Source organism: Xenopus tropicalis, chromosome 5 (genome assembly GCF_000004195.4).
Source record: "Xenopus tropicalis strain Nigerian chromosome 5, UCB_Xtro_10.0, whole genome shotgun sequence".
Lineage (NCBI taxonomy): Eukaryota > Metazoa > Chordata > Amphibia > Anura > Pipidae > Xenopus > Xenopus tropicalis.
Genome location: NC_030681.2, coordinates 126,690,588 through 126,711,043, shown reverse-complemented (window position 1 = coordinate 126,711,043; position 20,456 = coordinate 126,690,588). Strand labels below are relative to the sequence as shown.

General features: G+C 40.2%; 1 protein-coding gene across 2 annotated transcripts in view; it reads right to left on the bottom strand.

Moving 5' to 3' along the window:
- inpp5d (inositol polyphosphate-5-phosphatase D) overlaps positions 1-20,456 on the bottom strand; it is a 62,108-nt gene that overhangs the window by 2,601 nt on the left and 39,051 nt on the right. For both annotated transcript variants that reach the window (XM_031902565.1, XM_031902566.1), the window contains 18 exons: positions 16,049-16,129; positions 15,863-15,934; positions 15,147-15,270; positions 14,164-14,270; positions 13,342-13,444; positions 13,064-13,260; positions 11,739-11,856; positions 9,687-9,783; positions 8,850-8,988; positions 7,745-7,853; positions 6,305-6,393; positions 5,202-5,283; positions 3,771-3,860; positions 3,115-3,237; positions 2,581-2,660; positions 2,015-2,102; positions 1,112-1,261; positions 270-351 (listed from right to left, as the gene is read on the bottom strand). In XM_031902565.1, coding sequence (XP_031758425.1) covers positions 270-351; positions 1,112-1,261; positions 2,015-2,102; positions 2,581-2,660; positions 3,115-3,237; positions 3,771-3,860; positions 5,202-5,283; positions 6,305-6,393; positions 7,745-7,853; positions 8,850-8,988; positions 9,687-9,783; positions 11,739-11,856; positions 13,064-13,260; positions 13,342-13,444; positions 14,164-14,270; positions 15,147-15,270; positions 15,863-15,934; positions 16,049-16,129 — 1,931 coding nt within the window. The remainder of the gene's footprint in view (positions 1-269; positions 352-1,111; positions 1,262-2,014; positions 2,103-2,580; positions 2,661-3,114; positions 3,238-3,770; positions 3,861-5,201; positions 5,284-6,304; positions 6,394-7,744; positions 7,854-8,849; positions 8,989-9,686; positions 9,784-11,738; positions 11,857-13,063; positions 13,261-13,341; positions 13,445-14,163; positions 14,271-15,146; positions 15,271-15,862; positions 15,935-16,048; positions 16,130-20,456) is intronic.

Genomic DNA, 20,456 nt, shown 5'->3' with positions numbered 1-20,456 from the left:
CTATCCACAGCCTTGATATTTATCCCATCCTCTCCTGCTACCACTATATTCATCCCATCATACCCAATGGCATCATCCTTCCCTGGCATCACAAATTCATCCCATCCTGCTCATCACATAAACATATTTACCACATTCTTCCTCTGCCATGTTCATCCTGATTGTGTCCGCTTCACGCTACAATCCTCCCCACCCCTTTGTTTTGTTCATATTATTCTTCTGTTTAAAAACACCACAATAATTACCACAACTGCCCATAAAACACCAACCTTGACTGTTCCATTGCTTGACTGTAAGGGTGTTTTAGCTGTTTTTGTGCCACAGTTTCATCCTTTTCAATCTTGACAAAATCTGTATAGACAAACCCAAACAATGAAAAACTTGATACATTAAACTACATGGCAAAATATATATGACTTTCAGTTAGATGAAGAACCAGCATGATAAAGAAATGACACACAAAGGGCTTGTGCCTTTTTGCATTCATCTATACTGGTGCTGGCTATGATCACAGTGTGCTTTGGCCTTGTATATAAACCAGCTTAATTATTGCCCAGACACAGAGCAGGCACTGGAAATAACACAGTATGACACAAGTTGGTTGCTCCTCAAAGCACGTGCTAATTCCAGGGCCCTTGTACTTTGCATCTTGCATGCTACTGCACACAGTTCATTAGAGCAGGTTTAATAGTCACTCTGGTGCTACGTGCAAGTCATAGAGTCTGTATGGGTGCAAGTACCTTTGTAAATAACCTTCAAGCATGTAAAAAACAGCGTCCGATTGTGGGCTTTGCATTTGTGAGTGTGCCTTACAGTGCAGGCCTGAGTTGGGTAAGAAATGAATGACAACCTGGGAACTCAACAGTTTTTCTGCCCATCACACCAGTGCATTAGTCAAAATGACTAGTTTGAGTAATGAGTGTTGCTGGGAAAGTAAAGGAAGGGAGATGCATGACTATTTCACAAAAGCTAATATGCTTGTCTGACAGGTGTCTGTTTAGAGCTATTTGGACTGCTGGTCCATAGTAATGTATCTACCTGAAAATATAGCCCATCTGACAAATGCTCCCCAAAAAAAAACCCCCACCACACAGGCATTGCTTTAGCTCACCGTATAACTTCTCCCTTTGCTTCCCACCAGATGCAAGAAGACAGATTTCTCCACAAAACAACCCAGTTTCCTCTCCATGGTGGGTCAGAATAGTGCTAAATTGGAACTGCTGCTCTGTATCTTCTTTTCTGAGTGCAATGCAGCCTTCCCCTGGAGAAATACAATTAGGTGTGATAGTTAACTATTGCATCTAGATCCTACTAACCTTAAAGATCGTTTAATGCTCCAAGTTTCACAGAAATGAACTTCCTATGAGGTTTGACCAGTCATTATTTGAACTATTTCAATGGGTGTAATGAACCAGATAAGTAAAGGTGGCCATACGCGCTAAGGTCCGCTCGCTTGGCCACCTTCTCCTGATATTAGCCTTTTTTAGCTAATTGTGGAGGTGGTAGTGACTGGTGTGGGTGCCCCTGAGGTGGCAGGGCTGGTGAGCCTTGGACTCTGCAGTCTGACACTGTGTATGTTCTCCATGCTTTCAGCTACACTGTAAGTAAAGGCAGTTACAAGAATGGGATCTGGTTGTCACTGACCACAGGAGCTGGACTGCAGGCAGTAAATTCACACAAGCATTTTTCTGGCCTAAATCCACCCTGTGTGGAATGTGAGAGGGGGTGTGATGCTATGTGTGACATTAGCCTTTAGACTTGTTAAACCTTCAGTGGCAGCAACCATGGCCACAAAGTAGCTAAGAGTATATCTGAGCTTCCAATGTTGATGAACAAATTTGACAAAAGCATGGTGACAGTAAATTATATTTCAATGTATATCTACCTAATCCATTCTTTTGGTGTTACTGGCCTTATAAAATACCAGAACTAGGACATCTTCCCGATGACATGAGTAAGTTAACATATCTGTTGTGCTTATTCCCCATGAAACATTAAACATTGGCATGCTTACCATAAGACTCGTCAGTGTCAGAGGATTTGATGCAAATCAATAGGTGCTGATCAAGCAGGTACTCCAGGTCAGAGATGATCGGTGTTAGCTACAAACATGTAATACGACCAAAAGGTTGAAACCACAATACTGAGTAAACAGCACAAATGCATGTAGCATGAAATTTCCTGTATTAGTTGTATGTTATAAGGTGAATTAAGATTATTCTTTACAAATACATTAAAGGTGATTATAGACAGATACCGGGGATCTTCTTTCACATAAAACAAGAGACCCTTTTAGACTTGAGGAACATAATTTCCACTTGAAGACTTGCAAATGTTTTTTCATGGAGAAGATCTGCAGTTATTGTATATATGTGTGTGCATACATCTCTATAAAAGTGTGGGATCTATTATCTGGAATGCTTGTTAACTGGGGGTTTTCGGATGAGAGGTTTTCCCATAATTTGAATCACCATACTTAAGGCTACTAAAACATTTATACATTAAATAAACCCAACAGGATTGTTTTTCCACCACCACCAATATGTAGATAAAATTCAAAGTAAAAGCAAAGTAAACTACCTTTGGAAGGACCCCAAACTTCACTACTAAGGTACCATTATTCCCCTCCTGGTCTTCAGCTTCTGAACTCTTGACCATATCTGTAACAGTAAAAAGTATAAGTTATGGAAACAGTGCTTACTGCAGTCAGGCCCAAGGAGAAACACAGTGTACACATTTAATTTAGTACATATAGGAGCTATCCTAATATACCTATTACCCTAATGTACCAATGGACAGTTGGGACTACTCTGGGTGTAAGAATAAACATTTCAAGAAGGCTACTGCAGTTGAAAGCAACCCCTTTCCCATCCTGTGAGGCTGGAAAATCTGGATATATCTGTCCACTTATGCATCAGGAAAAAACCCCACCCAATAACCTCGGAAACAATCTGTCAGGCTGCTCCAGATGTCTCAAGGTGTCTGTCAAGGTATGCTAAATAATACACAAAGAAACCCTTTGGTGGCAAGTGTGCATTGCATAGAAATGTACTGCAAGCCCCTTGTGGTTGGAGACAAGGTAAACAAACTCATAACTGAACATAATAAACTTACTTTCTAAGCAAGGAGAATGGAATTCAATGTAGAATTTGGTGTGGCTTTTGGTGTATAAAGTTGCTCTGCAGTTCATCAGCTCAATATGTCCCTGTGCTTCCAAATCACCAGAGTTCCCTGGATCTGAGGAACAAGATGGAAATCATAGATCTGTTTATGTACACAAAAAAAACGCTGACAGTTGGAACATATGTTTTGATGGTCAGGGTTCTCCTTGACAGGACAGCGGCCATTAAACCTTCCCTTTAGTTTTCTATTAGATGGCCAATGATGGCCAGCTGTTGCTTGGAACAGGGCTAAAAATCACCTCTGTAATTTTAAACTACTGATAGTCAAGGGGAACCATAGGAACATCAAACCTATGAGGCGATAAAAATGAAACAAAAGAGGGAAAAGAAAAGGGTGAAAAAGAATCAGACAATGGAGGAAAGAGAACAATTTTTTTAAAAAAAAGGGGATTGAGAGAAGTAAAGTGGCGAGAGCAACATAGGAAATGGAAAAGACCAATACTTTCTATTCTGCCCTTTTAACAAATGCACCACTATTAGTAGTGCAACGTATATAAATGACAATAAAACTAGTATGAAGCTGCACTAACATGGTGTGGGTTACCAAGCATTCCATATGAGAAAGTGAATTTAGAAAAATGTGCTTACTGTTTTTTGAGACAAATTGAGATGTTACTCCAACCTGAAATGTGCAAAATACCGGTGAGTGATCGCTTGTAGTAATATCATCTGTGCACCCTGTAAGAATGAAATAAAAAGGTTATTGGCTACATTATGTAAAGCAGCTTACTGTTTAGGTGTAGGCATGGGTAAAAAATTACTGACTGATTTGAGATTGAATGGACTGATGAAGTATTAGGCCAGGGGGTGTCCAGAGTGGATCACAAGCTTTTCTCCACTTGTGTTTTTTTTACCCAAGAGGAAAAATAGTGGATCTGCTGTCATGTCAGCACTGTCAAGGTGTTAACCTGTGTAGAGCCACACGGAGTAGATATCGGCACTGGCACTGATATCTGCTTTGTTTTGCTCCACACAGGCCAACGCTGTGCATGTCAATGAAGCTACAGGAGGGGGTGCATGACAGCAGATCCACTATACTCTGCCTGGGTAAAAAAGACAGATGGAGGAAAGTGTATGATCTGCTCCTTGTGTCCCTGACTGTAATGTGTAGTTATATATCAAGTGTAAAGGGGCAGGTCTGTGTTATTTGGTCCACCATGCAGAGCTTTCTGGATATCACGTTTCCAGATAACAGATCCCATACCTGTACTATAAATGTGCTCAGAATTTCAAATAAGCTGTTTCATTCTTTGGGCTTATATCGTAAATGTTTCAATTATTTTTTATATTTTATCCTTCTGCTCTAAGATTTATCTAAGTGTGAAATCAGAGCTCACCACAGTGAAATTCAACCATTTTATTTACGCCTTTGGGATTTTTAAAGGTGTTTTTATCAATGGTTTAAGAATTCACCATTTGCCTCATAAATTCCATAGGAATAAACAGAGAATGGTGGAATTTTATTGTGGTGAACTCTTGAGCTCTTATTTCACATTTGTGTAGTTTCCTTAATAGGGGCAAAGGGTGAAGATATAAGTATAAAGACAGGTATAGGCAAAGTCAGTCCAGGGACTGCATCAACGAGCCGTTGCGGTCCCTTATCCGACTAGATTTTTTAACCTGCCCGATTTCAGGCCAGATATCGGTCGGGCAGGCCCGTCTGTAGTGCCCATACACGGCCGATTAGCTGCCAAATCGGTCCAAAAGGGTTAATTATACATTACTTGGTACTGTTTTATTATTACAGAGAAAAAGGAAATTTGAATTATTTGCTTATAATGGAGTCTATGGGAGATGGCCTTCCTGTAATTTGGAACTTTCTGGATAATGGATCCCATTCCTGTACTACAGTAATAAAGGATGGAAAGAAATATATGATGGCAACACTGAGTATAATGTGGTGAAAATGATACTATAGAGTCAAATACAGCAGAGTACAGTAGGAGATGGGATAGGGAAATAAAGGATTCAATAAAGTATATTATAAGACTAAGGACTATGAATAGAATAAACACTCACCATAGGACTGACATAAAATATGCATGTGTGGATATGATTTCCATAGAACCCTGTCACACCAAGATGGTAAATTGTACTTTATCTGAAAGAAACACAAACTTCCATGTTTGCATTATATTATTCTGGACATTTGTACAAAGGCAGTAATACACAAGCAATCTGAGCTACAACAATCTCTCTCCTCCTTGATGTAATATTCTCTTAGGATAAACTGGAAGCATTTTAAGGAGATGCTGACAGTTACTGCAAATACCATATCAATGTTGGCCAAAGGACTATATATTCTCAGGGTGATATTATTTGTCTCAAAAAATATCATTAGAGGAATGACAACTCAAATTCCTATGCCAGACTTGCTTAATGATCCCTGGAATGTCCAAAGGGTTCAAACTGCATCTGGCCCAGTTCAGGTGGATGTACTATTTGGAGCCTAGAATATAACTGTGTTTTGGACATACGTTTTTTTTTTTTTTAATTCCTATTTCCCCTACACCTGTGCAGGGTAAGGGGGCTATAATGATCCCACATTATTTTTTCTTTTTAGATGTGCTTGACAAACCACTCTGAAATGCCTTTCCAGTGGCAACAATAGGAGTTACTGGTGGAAAGGCTTAAGCAACACTTCAGGCAAAAATTTCTCCTGCAGGCAACTTTGCGCAACTTCGGAAAGCCGAACTGATGTGTACGCATTTCCACTGGTGACTCCTACTGTTGCCGGTGTAAGGCATTTTGGACCCGTGGTAGCAGAGATCAATCTCGCTCCATGGGCCATTTGCCTTAGAATTATGATTATCAGTACAAACATGCATTGCATGGTCAGGGTTAAAGACACCCAATGCAAGCCACTGCCATGGTCGCATCGTTTTCCCCATATGTCATTGCCTTTAGGAGTAAACAAGGAGCACAACTTTAAAATGAAGAGACTAGCAGATGTGTATATCTGAAGAACATTTCCATAACTTTTGGATTTGGCCAGTGCATGCACACATATTCCTTCAATAGCCAAGTCCGCACTGATATCCCCTGGAATTCTGACAGCTCAGTTATTATATTCACGTTTCAGCATCCTTATACAATTGAAACAGCTGAATGTTTTTTCTTACCCCTGTTGCTTTCTGCTTGGTGTAGCAGTATCGTTCTCGGCTACCCCTCTCAAAGCGGTAAGTTGGAGGAAAGGTGATTTCTTCTTCATCTGCAGGAAAGGAGACTTATTAGTGCATCTTATCCTCTAAATCAGTGCTGTCCAACTTCTACGGTGTCGAGGGCCGGAATTTCTCTAGCGTACATGGTGGAGGGCCGCTAATGGAAGCCAGTTTTGACCACTCCCCTTTTTGAAACCACACCCACTTCAAACCACACCTATTTTATCACAATGGTGGTAGCACAGCAAAATCCCAAATGCTTGGTCCTTACTGTGGGGATATCAACCATCATTCATATGTGAAAGAATTGTCATATTAAGATATACATATATAATTCCATATGCCTCCTCCTCCCCTGTGGATAGCAGAGCAACCCCCAGTACATAATTACACACCTTAGGGACCATCCAACTGCTAACAAACTCCCACAAAAAACCCCTGCCAGGTTCACCTCCCACAAGCAGCATAGGGCAAGCAGAGTATGGCACACACAGGCAGCACTCTGCCTGTCCTATGCTGTCTGTGTGTGCCATACTCTGCCTGCCCTACCCTGCCTGTGTGTGCCATACTCTGCCTTCCCTATGCTGCCTCTGTGTGTCATACTCTGCCTGCCCTACCCTGCCTGTGTGTGCCATACTCTGCCTGCCCTACCCTGACTGTGTGTGCCATACTCTGCCTGCACTACCCTTCCTGTGTGTGCCATACCCTCTCTGACATATGCTGCCTGTGTGTGCCATATTCTACCTGCCCTATGCTGGCTGTATGTGCCATACTCTGCCTACAGTACCTATGTCTGAGGTGTGAAGAAGTGAACAATGGGAGTGATTACAGCCTGAGCCTGAGGTGTGAACACTGCAGGGGGTGAACAATGCAGAGATTAAAAGGTGTGAACAGTACAGGGGATTACATATTTAAACAATACAGCCTGATTACAGCCTGAATCTGAGGTGAGAACCATGCAGGGGGCCAGTTAATCTCAGTACTGATACCATTTAAAGCTTACTCAAAGGTAAGTCATCAAAGCAGCCAGACAGGTGGGGGGCCACACAGAGGGGGGTCACGGGCCGCCAGTTGGACAGCACTGCTCTAAATCATGTCAGTTGTAATGTGTGGTGCTGGCTCCTTCTGAAAGCTCAGACTCAGGCACAATGCACTGAGATGGCGCAAACACACCAATATTACAGCTAAAAAAAATAGATTTGTTTGTTCAAGAATGAAATTTTAAATTGTAGAGTGAACAGTGTAATTTAGACACCATAAAATCAAGATAGAATCGCTTTAAGATCCTATGTGCTTATATATGGGTCAATAATGAGCTTCCACTTACATCCATCTCCCAGTTAAACATTGGCAAGATACCTGCATACCTGCATCTGATATAGTATGTGTCAACTAACTTACCGAACTGAAAAAATATCAGGTTCTCCTTTCGCTCCAAATTCAGCTGGTCATGGGCAAGCAGCTCCTGATACTGCTGCTGTTTGATCTTCTGGATTATGTTCTCAGCTTCCTGTTCAACATGCAAGTTATAATACATACTATAATATAAAAGTCCAGTAACTACTATAAGAAGGAATGAAGGAAAATTATGCAGTAAAAGGAAGGGAATGTGAGGAAAGAAAATGGAGCACAGAGCATGTGCAGGAAATCAGCAGAAAAGAAGATGGGGAGCTACTGGGGCATTTTGGGGGCACAGATCTTCCCTGCTAAAGGGCTGTGGTTGCCTTGGGCTGGTACAGAAGCCCAAAACATATGATGTAACATATCTAGACTAATTCTATGTTGACCTTTAGTTATCCTAGAGGGGATATGCCCATCATATTTTTTCAATTCATTGTCAAGATAACTATCACTGAGGCAGCACATGAATGATGTGCAGACCTTCTTCTGCTCTTGTTCACTGAATAAGTATCGTACCAGCCACTTGTATCAAAGATATGCAATTGAAGCCAAATGGAAGAGGCTTGTGCAGGAGCATATCCTGCCTACACTTCCTTCTTCAGCTTCTTTCACACTGACACAGATAGGGGTTGGAGATGGTAATGGTTCAAGGGTAAATATCTTGATTTAAAAAAAAAAAAGACCAACTGAGAAAATGTTTCTTGCGACAGAAGCTGTTCATATTTGGACACTTGTCCAAAGGTGAACATTTAGCTTGAACTGCAGCTTTAAAAAGAAAAATAAGGTGGTGCCACAGGTAACAAAAAACAAACAAACATGGGTACTGGTCTGATTTCAATGGGATGCCAAAAGAGGCTGTCAGTGAAACCCTCCATCCTAATTCCCTAGGGCCTCTTTTTAGAAATACCACAAATCTATAGGAGCTAGTCAGCAGGAACAGGGTCGGACTGGGCAAGCATGTCATGGGAAAAAACCCAGTGGGCCACACCGACCCAGACCTGATTGTGGCAAAGTAAGTCTGTGGCCTTAATGATGTATGCAACTTTCACTTTACAAAAGACCATTCCAGCAATTCTAATTCAGAACCACCCCTGCAGCTGCTTACAGTGTTAGGAAGTTGTAAACGGTAGTTTAGATCCCCGAGCCAGAAAAGATGAGTAAATCGGTGTGTGAGGTTGAACGGGCTGAGCTTCTTATCCCCCAGTATCAGAAACCGCAGGATGTTGAAGTAATTCTGATTCCTCCTAAATGAACGAGCGAGCAAAGAAGACACGTTAGGAAGTTGTAAATAATAAGTTTGATCTCCGAGCCAGAAAAGATGGGCAAATCAATGTGTGTGGTTAAATAGGATGAGCTGCTTATCCCCTTAGGCTAGAAACCACAGGACATTAAAGTCATTTCTGATTTATTTTGAATGAAGAAGGAAGCAAAGCACACACACATGTATAGCATAACTATACAGGCATCAGCCACAGTAATAATTTACTGTTATACTGTACATTGGAAAGAGCATCTATGCACTAAAAGACCCAGCATTTAACATGAGCTTCATCTTGTGGAAATAATAACGCTTTAAATATAGTGAATTAAGGGAAATGTAAACCCTGACAACAAATTAGTGTAAAATATTCATAAAGCTCCTCTAAGCACTTTTGCAGTCTACATCCATTTTCTAGTTTTCAAGATATCAGCAACTTTTCAACTTCTAAAATAATGAATTTGAATCAGCAGCACCACCTGCTGGTCATTTTGGCTAATAAGCTCCAGTCAGCTGAAAATGTATTTCCTGAGGAGATAAACACTGTAACAATGTGTGTAGCAAATTTATTATACTGGCTGTTTAAAACTGCTAACAATCTAAGGTTCCCATAACAGCAATACTGTATTACGTAAGGAGCCTTTCAGGCTGTGAAAACCTCCAAAGCCAATACCTGCGACATACCTGAGTTTCTTTTCACTCCCAGATGTAAGATGACTGTTTATAAAGCCAAACGATGTTCCATTAAACATGAAAGCGGCACCAACTGCACCTTTATTTCCTAAATAAAAGAGAAACAGTTCTGTTTATTTTCTTTTGTTTTTATTTTGCCTGTTCTAGCTTAATGATAGGAACTGACAAGTTCCTATCAGTTAAGCTCTGTGTGTTGTGTTGCCCAATCCACTCCAGCCCAGAGATTCACTGAAGGTCTGACACTTAACATGCTGAACTGTGCAGGCCAGGAAGAACCATAGTTGTCAATTACACTTGGCTGAGCTGCACACAATCCTCCTATAGGCTGCTACTGTTTACCTTTCTACTCCACTTATAGTAGGATCATGCCACCTCCAATCCAGTTTGCTAAATCTATGCATACTGGACATCAAACTGCTCAGTAGGCCCATGGCGTTTATATTTAGGATGTTTTTTCTTGGTACCTAATGCTTTGTGGGAGATAAGGTGCTTGAAAGCAGAAGCATTGAGGCGATTTTTTTTTTTTTTTTATAGAAACTGCTAAGTTCAGAAAAGCATTGCTGTTTGGTACTTAGGAGTAGAGTGACATACAGCAGAATATGTATGTTTCTGGGGATAAACCTAAAGTTTTTTTGGAATGTAAAGTATGCCATATTCTGCTGTAGTGCTTTGAAATTTCGGTAATTTACTGCTGGGAGTTTTGATCTGTAGAAATCAGAAATCTCTGTAAAGGTGGGCATACATGTTCAGATTTTAGTCTTCTTCTGAAAAAATATTGGAATATCGATTGTACGTTCAACAATCTAAAACTAACTTTCAGACTGAAATTGTAGGATAAAGCCCAAAAAATACAAATCGGAGGATGTTCTGAACATGAAATAGTTGGCAGACACCAATCGTACAAAAGTGACTTCCATGGTACGTCCCCCAAGGACTTCGTCCAATACACATTTGCAGATTTTATCATTATCCGACTTAAATTTTGAAACCTGGCGGATTGTCTAAACAACTCATCACCTCATGGTACGAAAATTAGCGGTGACGATAATTCTGAGGCCAGAAACAGCCTATTTAGAGCTCTACATCTTGTTCCAGAAGTGGAAATACACAAAAACACGCAGCGTTAGAAAGCTCAGGTTCTCCTGAAAAAAATGATATATAGTTTTCCTAAGTAAATAATATCTCATGGGTTTCGATAACAATAATGTGTGCCAGTGGTTCTTGAACTCAAACAAAAAGGCTTTATTAACTTGATCCACACAGACGTACTTGAATATCAATAAAGCCAGATATATACATTGTGCAGGTGTATGGTATATACTCACAGTTATACCTTCACCTATACCTGCCCCTCAGGTTCAATCAATGAAGGAATGCTTAGCTCAATAGAATGGGTCACCCCCCAGCTTTTAGAATCTTCTTTGCAAGTGGAACCTAGACAACACCTTTTGTCCCTAGGTCCCCCTAGGTACACTCAGGGGCTGATTTACTAACCCACGAATCCGACCCGAATTGGAAAAGTTCCGACTTGAAAACGAATATTTTGCGACTTTTTCGTATGTTTTGCGATTTTTTCGGATTCTGTACGAATTTTTCGGATCCAATACGATTTTTGCGTAAAAACGCGAGTTTTTCGTATCCATTACGAAAGTTGCGTAAAAAGTTGCGCATTTTGCGTAGCGTTAAAACTTACGCGAAAAGTTGCGCATTTTTCGTAGCGTTAAAACTTAACGCTACGAAAAATGCGCAACTTTTCGCGTAAGTTTTAACGCTACGCAAAATGCGCAACTTTTTACGCAACTTTCGTAATGGATAGGAAAACTCGCGTTTTTACGCAAAAATCGTATTGGATCCGAAAAATTCGTAAAGAATCCGAAAAAATCGCAAAACATACGAAAAAATCGCAAAGTACCGATCATTACGAAAAAAACGCAATCGGACTCCATTCGACCCGTTCGTGGGTAAGTAAATCAGCCCCTCAGTCCCTACTCTGGCCAAAACATTGATGGAGCGTAAACATAAAAGAGAAATATTGAGTCCTACCCAGTGTATTGGCAATCCCAGTCTTCACACTGTTGGTAAACACATGGCTGATTCGATGTGCGTGCTCTGGCTTCGCCAAGACAACTATTCGAATGTTCCACAGGGTCTGGATTGTAATCTGTGTTCAATTACAGTATTCCTAACCAGTTAGTTTAAATGGTCTTGCAAAATATGTCTTTTTTTCTTAGTTTAGATGCTAATGGAACCATAGATTAATGCTGCAACCGCAATTTTACTGATAGAAAAAAAAAAGGTTTACTTATTCTTTAAGCCCGCCTAGGGTGGGAGGTTAGTCGCCGCGGTTAAACCTCGACTACCACGGGTGACTAATTTCCCTCAAATGCCTTCCCACCAGCAATAAAGGGAATCGCCGTTGGGAAGGTGCTTCCTTTTCCGAGGCCGCCTGCACAGGAAGCCTTAGGCAACTTTAGCAAACAAAGTGCCATGTATGCTTTAACCACAAGCTATTCACTTTATTGTTAGTAGGAAGTCATTTTGGGGAGATAAGTCACCCACGGTAGTAGAGATTTAACAACTAATCTTCCCATGTGCCATTGCCCTAAAACTGAAATCAACTGTGGAAAGAGTTTTCCAGTCACAATGATGGAAATAGCCACACAAAGTGATTACAGGCATTTTGGAGCCTGTGTGTTTGGTAGCTCTGCTGAACAGTGATAAAACGTCCAAAATTGCCAGATTAGAACTCATGGGTCAGGTGATTGTCTCTCAAAAATGCAGTGGCCTGGGCAATTAACATTAAAATGAATGGGAAGTCATTCTGTATGTTTTCTTGTCAACCAGCAGAGATACTCTCTGAATAATGGTCTCCTCCTTATCTGTAAACCTGGAAGAAAGCCAGCAATTGCTGGAAGTAATTTCTGGATGTTTTGTTGCCTACATTCTGAATAATGAACTCCTCCTTGTCTGTAAGGCAGAGAGAAAGGTAGCAATTATGGGATTCCAGCTTGGGCACTCTCTCAAAGGAGTTTCTTTAATGTTCACCCAGGTCTATTAATTGACCTCACAGCACATGCTCTCATATGATTTGGTAACAATATACCACAAGCAATAATCAAATTGCTGGCCCTGCATATTGCAGGGCATTATGATTGGACAAGTGGTGCATAACTAGAAGCCCACTGGCCGTGGTGTATATACCTCACTAGCACATGGCTAACATTTGAAGGCACCCTGCCTATTTTGTGGGCCTTACTACATATAATATTATATGTAAACACTAATACACTTTAAGAAACAACAGTCAGAGTTTTAAGTCACTGACCATTTACATTACACCCATATTACATACTGAACAGGAGGATTACCACTTTGTATTCTACCGACGTAATTTCACGGAGAGAATTCATAAGTATATCTGTCCATTCTTTCTCACTTAGCGGATCCTCTTGTGTTCCAATCACATAGATATCATGTTCTATGTAATCTGCCGTGTCATCCCTAGTCTTCCCTTGGCCTTTGCACAGGAACCAAGGAGTGATATTCTTTGGTGGTGGGGCATCACCTGTCAAACAAACACAGCACTAAATGAATTATGGGGTGCAGAGGACTCTATCTGTTGGATAAAAAAGCAGCATTTACCTACCCATGTTATATGTTCCAATAAATATACTCAGCATGTCTGGTTCTGACTGTCCTGAATGTTTGTTCTTCATTTGCTGGAGAAGTTGACAAAACCCCTCTCGTTTCTGTTGTAAATAAAAGCCATAAAATGAGAGTTTGCTTTCTGGCTGCAGGCACCTTTCTAGTTTCAAAGGGAACTAAATATTCCATTCCAGAGAGAACAGTATTTTGGGGTAATACAGTGATTAGTTATATGATTTTGGCACAACTCATTTTTGGGCACAGATGAGGGTGGCATGTCTGAATTCTGTCTTTATTCTATGCATTGATGAGCCTGAGAGCCCTAATGACACCTTTGTCATTAGTGCAGTGATAAAATAGTAACTGGCTATCCTTATATAAACATCTACAAGTCTGATTTATCAACACTGGGCACATTTTCCAACCTATGGAAACCAATCAAATTGTTGCATTCATTGTTCTACCTGCAGCTGGCTGAAAAAAAGTTGATCACTGATTGGTTGCTATGGGTTACTGCCCTCTGGCAAATTTGCCTAGTGTTGATAAATGGACCAGATTGACTTTTTTTATTGTACTGTATTGCTAGCACACAACACATATACAGCAGTATGGTTTTAATCACTTTGCTGACTATTTGTCTGTGAACTTCAGCCAAGGGTACCACAGGTTAGGCAAGTATAAATGCAATCACCTTCACTGGCTCAATGAAGAGTGTGGGGATTGTACAGTAGTTTTCAAGAGCTGGAAAGGGCAAATGTAGCACCTCACTTGCTGGTTAGGAGATGATCAGCAGTATTGGGGTTCCCAAATAATGCTGGCCTACCTTTGAGTCAGCAAAAACATACTCCTTGCGCTGAGTTTTTTCCTTCTCAGTTTCCAGAACTATAACCAGTTTATTAGGGAACTTCTGAGACTTTATTAACTGCAGAACTACAAAGAATGAAAAACATAAATCAAACTCATGCAATTGAAATCACCTTTACCACATAAAGCATAACAAGGAAAGGAAAGGAATGGGGAAGGATTTATAAAGCAGTTTGGGACTCAAAGCATTTTATAGCAATCAAGGCAGCCATGATAGGTGCACCAATTATGTCGGGACGAGAGATTAAGCAACTTGTCCAGGGTCATAAGGAATCAAACCAGGGTCTCTAGCATGAGATTCCACATCAAAGGCAAACTAGTCCTAAATCACAAGATAGCACCATTATCCAAAACTCTAAAATAATTCAGAACATGAGCAATTCTTAGTTGCTATTAAATAGCCCTTTCATTTATCCAGCAACCTCAAAGTGTCAAAAGGAACAGCTGACTAGCAGAGATGGCAGCCATCATGTCTGACCAATTCACTTTCTGTCCATGCTGGTCGATCAACGTCAGGGGCTGGAGACAACAAGTAATGCAACCAGCCATGGCAGCCACTAATCTCGCTATGCAGCCCTGCCTTTTGACATCATGGACAGGGAAGTAGGGTCGTATTCAGAAATTTGGATGGTGGTGTTTGGAGGGGGAACCCTGCAATGCTCCTCCTTTAAAGATTGAATCACCTCTTTGTAGGAAGACACCATTATATTCTGCAAGGTATGTCGTCAAGGCTCAGCACTTCAACATTACAAAATGTACTTTACAAACAGAATTGACTGTTTGTAGTGCTATACAAACACATCTGGGAGACAGGGTTGGGGATAGTAAAAATGATGCTTAATACTAATGTTATTCATAGGGAAGGCAAATAAAATTACAAGAAGGCGGGTGGTTTTTCTAGAAAACATGCACCTTTAACCATGAAATATAATCCAAACTTACTTTTTTTGCTTGGATAGAATTTATCATCTGGGCCATCCTTTGACTTTTTGATGATTAGTTTTCCAGTTTCAACATCAACCTTCAAGTGTGTTTTTTGTGAGATACCTAGAGAATCAGCTTTCACCTACACAGGAAAGCAGCATGTTTTATATTTAGTTTTCTAGTAAGCCAGTGCTAGAGTGTGTAACAGGCTAACTGTGCTCGGGTCTCCTCTTGTGCCGGATACTTATTGGTTGACCAATAATACAACCTTATGACTAATGTCATGTCTTATGGACATAGATTGTAAAATTCAATTTGCTGTTGCATATTCTGCTACTTCTGAGAGACAGGGTTGCAACCTGGCTGCTAAAAATGATACATCAACTAGGTTGCCCAAACCATTAGGGGGCTCCCAGCGCAGGCAGCCAAGTTTAGTGGTGCGCATATGCATAATGAGCGCTTCTCATGGCATGCTTATTGCAGGCACCACAACATGTGAGTTCCCTCCTTGCCTGGGTGTCCTACTACTGGGAAAAGGAATTAAAAAAGAAAGGGGGTCCCCCAACCAGAGTGCAGCCTATATTAGTCCACACCTTTGGCCAAGAAACAACTATAGGGTGAACTATATACAATCAGGTCAAAATAACATGGAGACTGACATGATCAACAATAAAGAATACTAATCTATCCTTTAAATAAACAGTTTGGTATTTCTCAACAATCTAACAAGATACCTCAAATATTATTGGAGGGATAAGAGACCGTCGATGTTTCACCGCAGCGCCTTCCATTAACACTGTTTTTACCTAGGAAAGGAATGAAGGACAAATGGTGGTGATTTATTTGTGTTTAGTTGTAAGAGCAACCAACGAAAGAACACACACATAATCTTAATATTAAAACATTACACAAATTTGTACCTTTTCTTCCAGCCCAGAAACCATGGAGGTGAGATGTGTAAGTTTATTGACCATATTATTTGTGGCAGAATCGCCAGGCAGCTGTTAAACAACACAAATAAGAAAGATGATCTATAAACATCCATTAAGCTTATGGGGTCAAAAAGACTTCAGTTAGACTTCCACTGGCTTACTAGTCAATTAATCAATGCAGGGATAGTCCTACAACTACAAAGGCATTACTGGTACAGTATTTGTGACTACTGGACCTGTAAAAAACACAAATACAACTCTCAGTGTCTTAGGGTGAATATTTTAGTTCCGATATTAAAATGCAGAATTCCTAAAGCTTATCTGAGTGCCAGTTTTAATGCAAGCCAAAGAAGGCCTTGGTAAGAACCCATGCAGTATTACTTATTATAAAGGGAACATTAAATGGGGTAGTTCCCCTTTTAATTAACTTTTAGAATAATGTAGAGATTGATTTCTTGGGATAATTTGCAATTGGTATTTAGTTTGTATTACTTGTGGTTTTTGAAATATTTTGCTTTTTGTTCAGTAGCTCTCTGGTTTAGAATTTTAGCAGCTACTTGGTTGCTAGGGTCCGAATTACCCTAGTAACCAGGTACTGATTTGAAGAAGGACTATGAATAGGAGAGGGCCTGAATTGAAAGATATGTAGTAAAAAGTAGCAGTAACAATAAAATTGTAGCCTCTAAGAGGCTGTTGGGGTAAGTGACCCCCATTTGAAATCTGAAAAGAATGCAAAAAAGAAGGCAAATAATTAAAAAACTATTTAAAAAACGATGACCAATTGAAAAGTTGCTAACAATCAGTCATTTCACAACATACTAAAAGTTAACCTAACAACAAACAACCCTGTAACACTCATATATAAAATCTGAATACGTGCACAGGTTATTTCCTAATTGCAACCACTGCAGTTAGGTTTAATGCAAATCAGGTGTGGGTTGCGTCATTTCCAGAGCACACACTTGAAACTGCGTTTGCACGTAGAGAACCACGCCGTAAGCCTACTAAAAGTCATGAAACAAGATTTATCTTTTGGCCATAATGATGTTATTCACTGGGGCAGGTCGTCAGGAATTTGATGAATTGAACTGACTTGTTGGAAATGTCACATCCTATGTGGAGACAATGATGTCTTCAGTGCAACCCATTCAACTGTACGGGGAAAGACACACAGGGCATTTTGTCATCCATGTTTTCTTAATGTGAAAAAACACCTAAAAGTTCTTTCCAATTGCAAATAGTGAGGCTCTCTCCAGATAAACGATAACCAAAACGGCTTCATGAGCATACCGGAGAATCATTAGATGTCCATTAAAACTCTATTTTATTCATTCATCAAAAACATCCACGCCTGACGACCCCTGCCTATGATTAAGTGCGTGTGCAGACAAAATGCGTCAGGCGTGGATGTTTTTAATAGACAAATCAAATCGAGTTTTAATCGACATCCGATGATTCCCCTTAGCTACCGGTTTGGGGCTTCGTGCACTCGGACCACTTTCCAACAACAGCAAGCTGATTTGAATTTCAATTGGCTATTTATCACGGCTTGCTCTTGAGTGGCTGCTTGCTAAGGCTAATGCCAGACGAGGCGTAGGGCGGATATTTTCGGCAAGCGGAAAAACGAATTGGATACGCTCGGGTGCAGGCACATGTTGCCGAAATACGCATAAAAACATGAGACTTTCAAACTCTTGCGTTTTTATCCGTATTTCCGCTACATGTGCCTGCACCCGAGCGTATTCTATTCATTCGGGTGCAGGCTCAAGTAAGAGGCGTAGGGCGGAATTTTTGGCAAGCGTTTATCTGCTTGCTGAAAATATCTGCTCTACACCTCGTCTGACATTAGCCTAATGAGCAACAGACCCGGGGTTTGTACAACTGGGTCATTTAAGGATTTGGGTACGATTTAACTTCTTGAAGTAAATATGTTTTGTGTTTAGCAAGCATTAGTGGATTTTTTTGCTTATTTGTTATTATCTATAGTATATTTACAAAACCTTGAAATATTTAGTTTGGTTTGGTGTTTCCAGACAAGACATATCATGTAACCATGCAAAATTGCTTAAGAAGGCATTCTGCACAATTAGGCAATTAGGAATTTTTTACCTGCAGGTTTCTCACTACCCACAAAGGGAAGGAATTTTTGGTTATTTTGTCACCTTAATAGAATGCCTTGTCTGTCATTGACCTAAAAGTGTGCTGCTCGGGATTTCCTGTACAGGTATAAGACCCGTTATCCAGAATGCTCTGGACCAAGGGTATTCCGGATAAGGGGTCTTTCCGTAATTTGGATCTCCATACCTTAAGTATACAAAAAAATCAATAAAACATTAATTAAACCCAATAAGATTGTTTTGCATCCAATAAGGATTAATTATATCTTAGCTGGAATCAAGTATAAGGTACTGTTTTATTACTACAAGGTCAATTTTAAAAATCTGAATTATTTGATTAAAATGGAGTCTATGGGAGACGGGCTTTCCGTAATTTGGAGCTTTCTGGATAACAGGTTTCCAGATCAGGCATCCCATACACTAATTAGATGGGGTGTTCAGATACATTTGGCCATACAATGTAGCTGAAATAACAGAATAATAGCATGACAGATCTGTACATTGCTTAAAAGAAAGAAGTAGAGACACATGGCTTTAACAAATATGCTTAATTTGCCATGTTTGCAAGAGATGCCTGACCAGCCTTAGTTATAATGCATTAAGAAGATTCTCATAAAGGACAATGGAGGGTGATATTGGGCATTTTAGACCACGTGTTTGGGTTACTAAGAACTGCACAATTAGTCTGCATGCCATTGCCCACATACTGCATACTTCTTCTGTATGGAGGCAGTCTAGAGCTGAAGGTAGGCTAGGAAGTCTGGGGACCAAGGTGAAGCGTAATTGTACTTGCACATATATGTATTGACACACACAACCTCTACTGTAAACAAATAAGAGAGAAAACACAATACAGGTATGGGACCTGTTACCCAGAATACTTGGGATCTGGGGTTTTCCAGATAAGGGATCTTTCTGTAATTTGTATCTACATACAAGACTACTAAAAAATGATTTAAATATTAAAAAACACAATAGGATTGTTTTTCCTTTAATAAGAATTAATTATATTGCAGTTGGGATCAAGTACAAGGTACTGTTTTATTATTACGGAGAAAAAGGAAATCATTTTTTAAAATTTGAATTATTTTATTTAAAGGAAGTCTATGGGAGATGGACAACATGTAATTCTGAGCTTTCTGGAAATTGGGCTTCCGGATAACAGTTCCCATATCTGTACTGAGAACGCTCACCCTTCTTGGCAAATGGAAACTAGAGCAACATGGATGACAGAGGGCCAGAATAGAGCACTCACTTCAGCGTATACTGAAACTGAGAGGTAGCCTTTAACATTAATTATTAAAAAAGCAATGTTTTGAATGAATGAATGAATTATGGTAAAAAAAAACTGTTAATGCATTTTTCAATAATACATCATTTTGCTTCAGATGTAAAAATACTGTAGGGTTTAAGCTTTCCCATAAATACTTAGGATTTCAATGCATGATGGACTGAAATCCTAAAGAATGTGCATAAAATGTACACATGCTCATATATTTATTAAAAAATCCAAGGCTAGTGGCCCGTGGAACATATTCTCAAGTGGAAAAGCGCCCAAACCTACAAGAGCTGAGCCACATTAGTGGAGTCCAAAAAAGCCCCAAACTGGTGACTTTCCATTAAAACTAAGAACAGGCTCCTATGCTGCACACTTCCCAAACGTTGTGCTCTTCATGAGACAGTGCCAACATGCAGCCCGTTCCTGCAGTGCCCAATTTTCTGTCAAAGTCCTGATGATGGGATCCCCCCTCCCGCGTCACAGTCTCCACCCTCACATTATATAAAGCCCTGATCCCATAAAGGCAGCCCAGAGATAAGGAGTATTCAGGGACTTAACTACAGAGGAAGCAGACCCTGTGGTTGCAGAGGGCCCAGTGAAGCCCTAATTAATCACTGTAATCTGTTCATTCAAAAAGTATGAGTAAATACTATTTTATATGCTGAAATCCAAATGCAAAACACTTTCTGCATTATTTGAAATCCTGGCAGGGGAGGAGGGACTAAAACAGTGATGTTACAAATTGTAAAAACTTCTCCACAGCTTACAGACAGCATGCAGGAACTACATAACCCACAATGCATTGCCCTATGATGTTCCTTTCCTTATTGACATGTGTGCAGGGAATTGTGGGATTGGGAGGATGCAGGCTGAAGGCAGGCTGAGGTTAGTCGACTACTGTTACATTTCATTTGAGTCTCAAAGCAGTCAGCCAGATCAGCAGGGGAACAGGGGGCGGGGCTTAGGTAACTGTTCCAAACCATATTATCACATTAAAAAT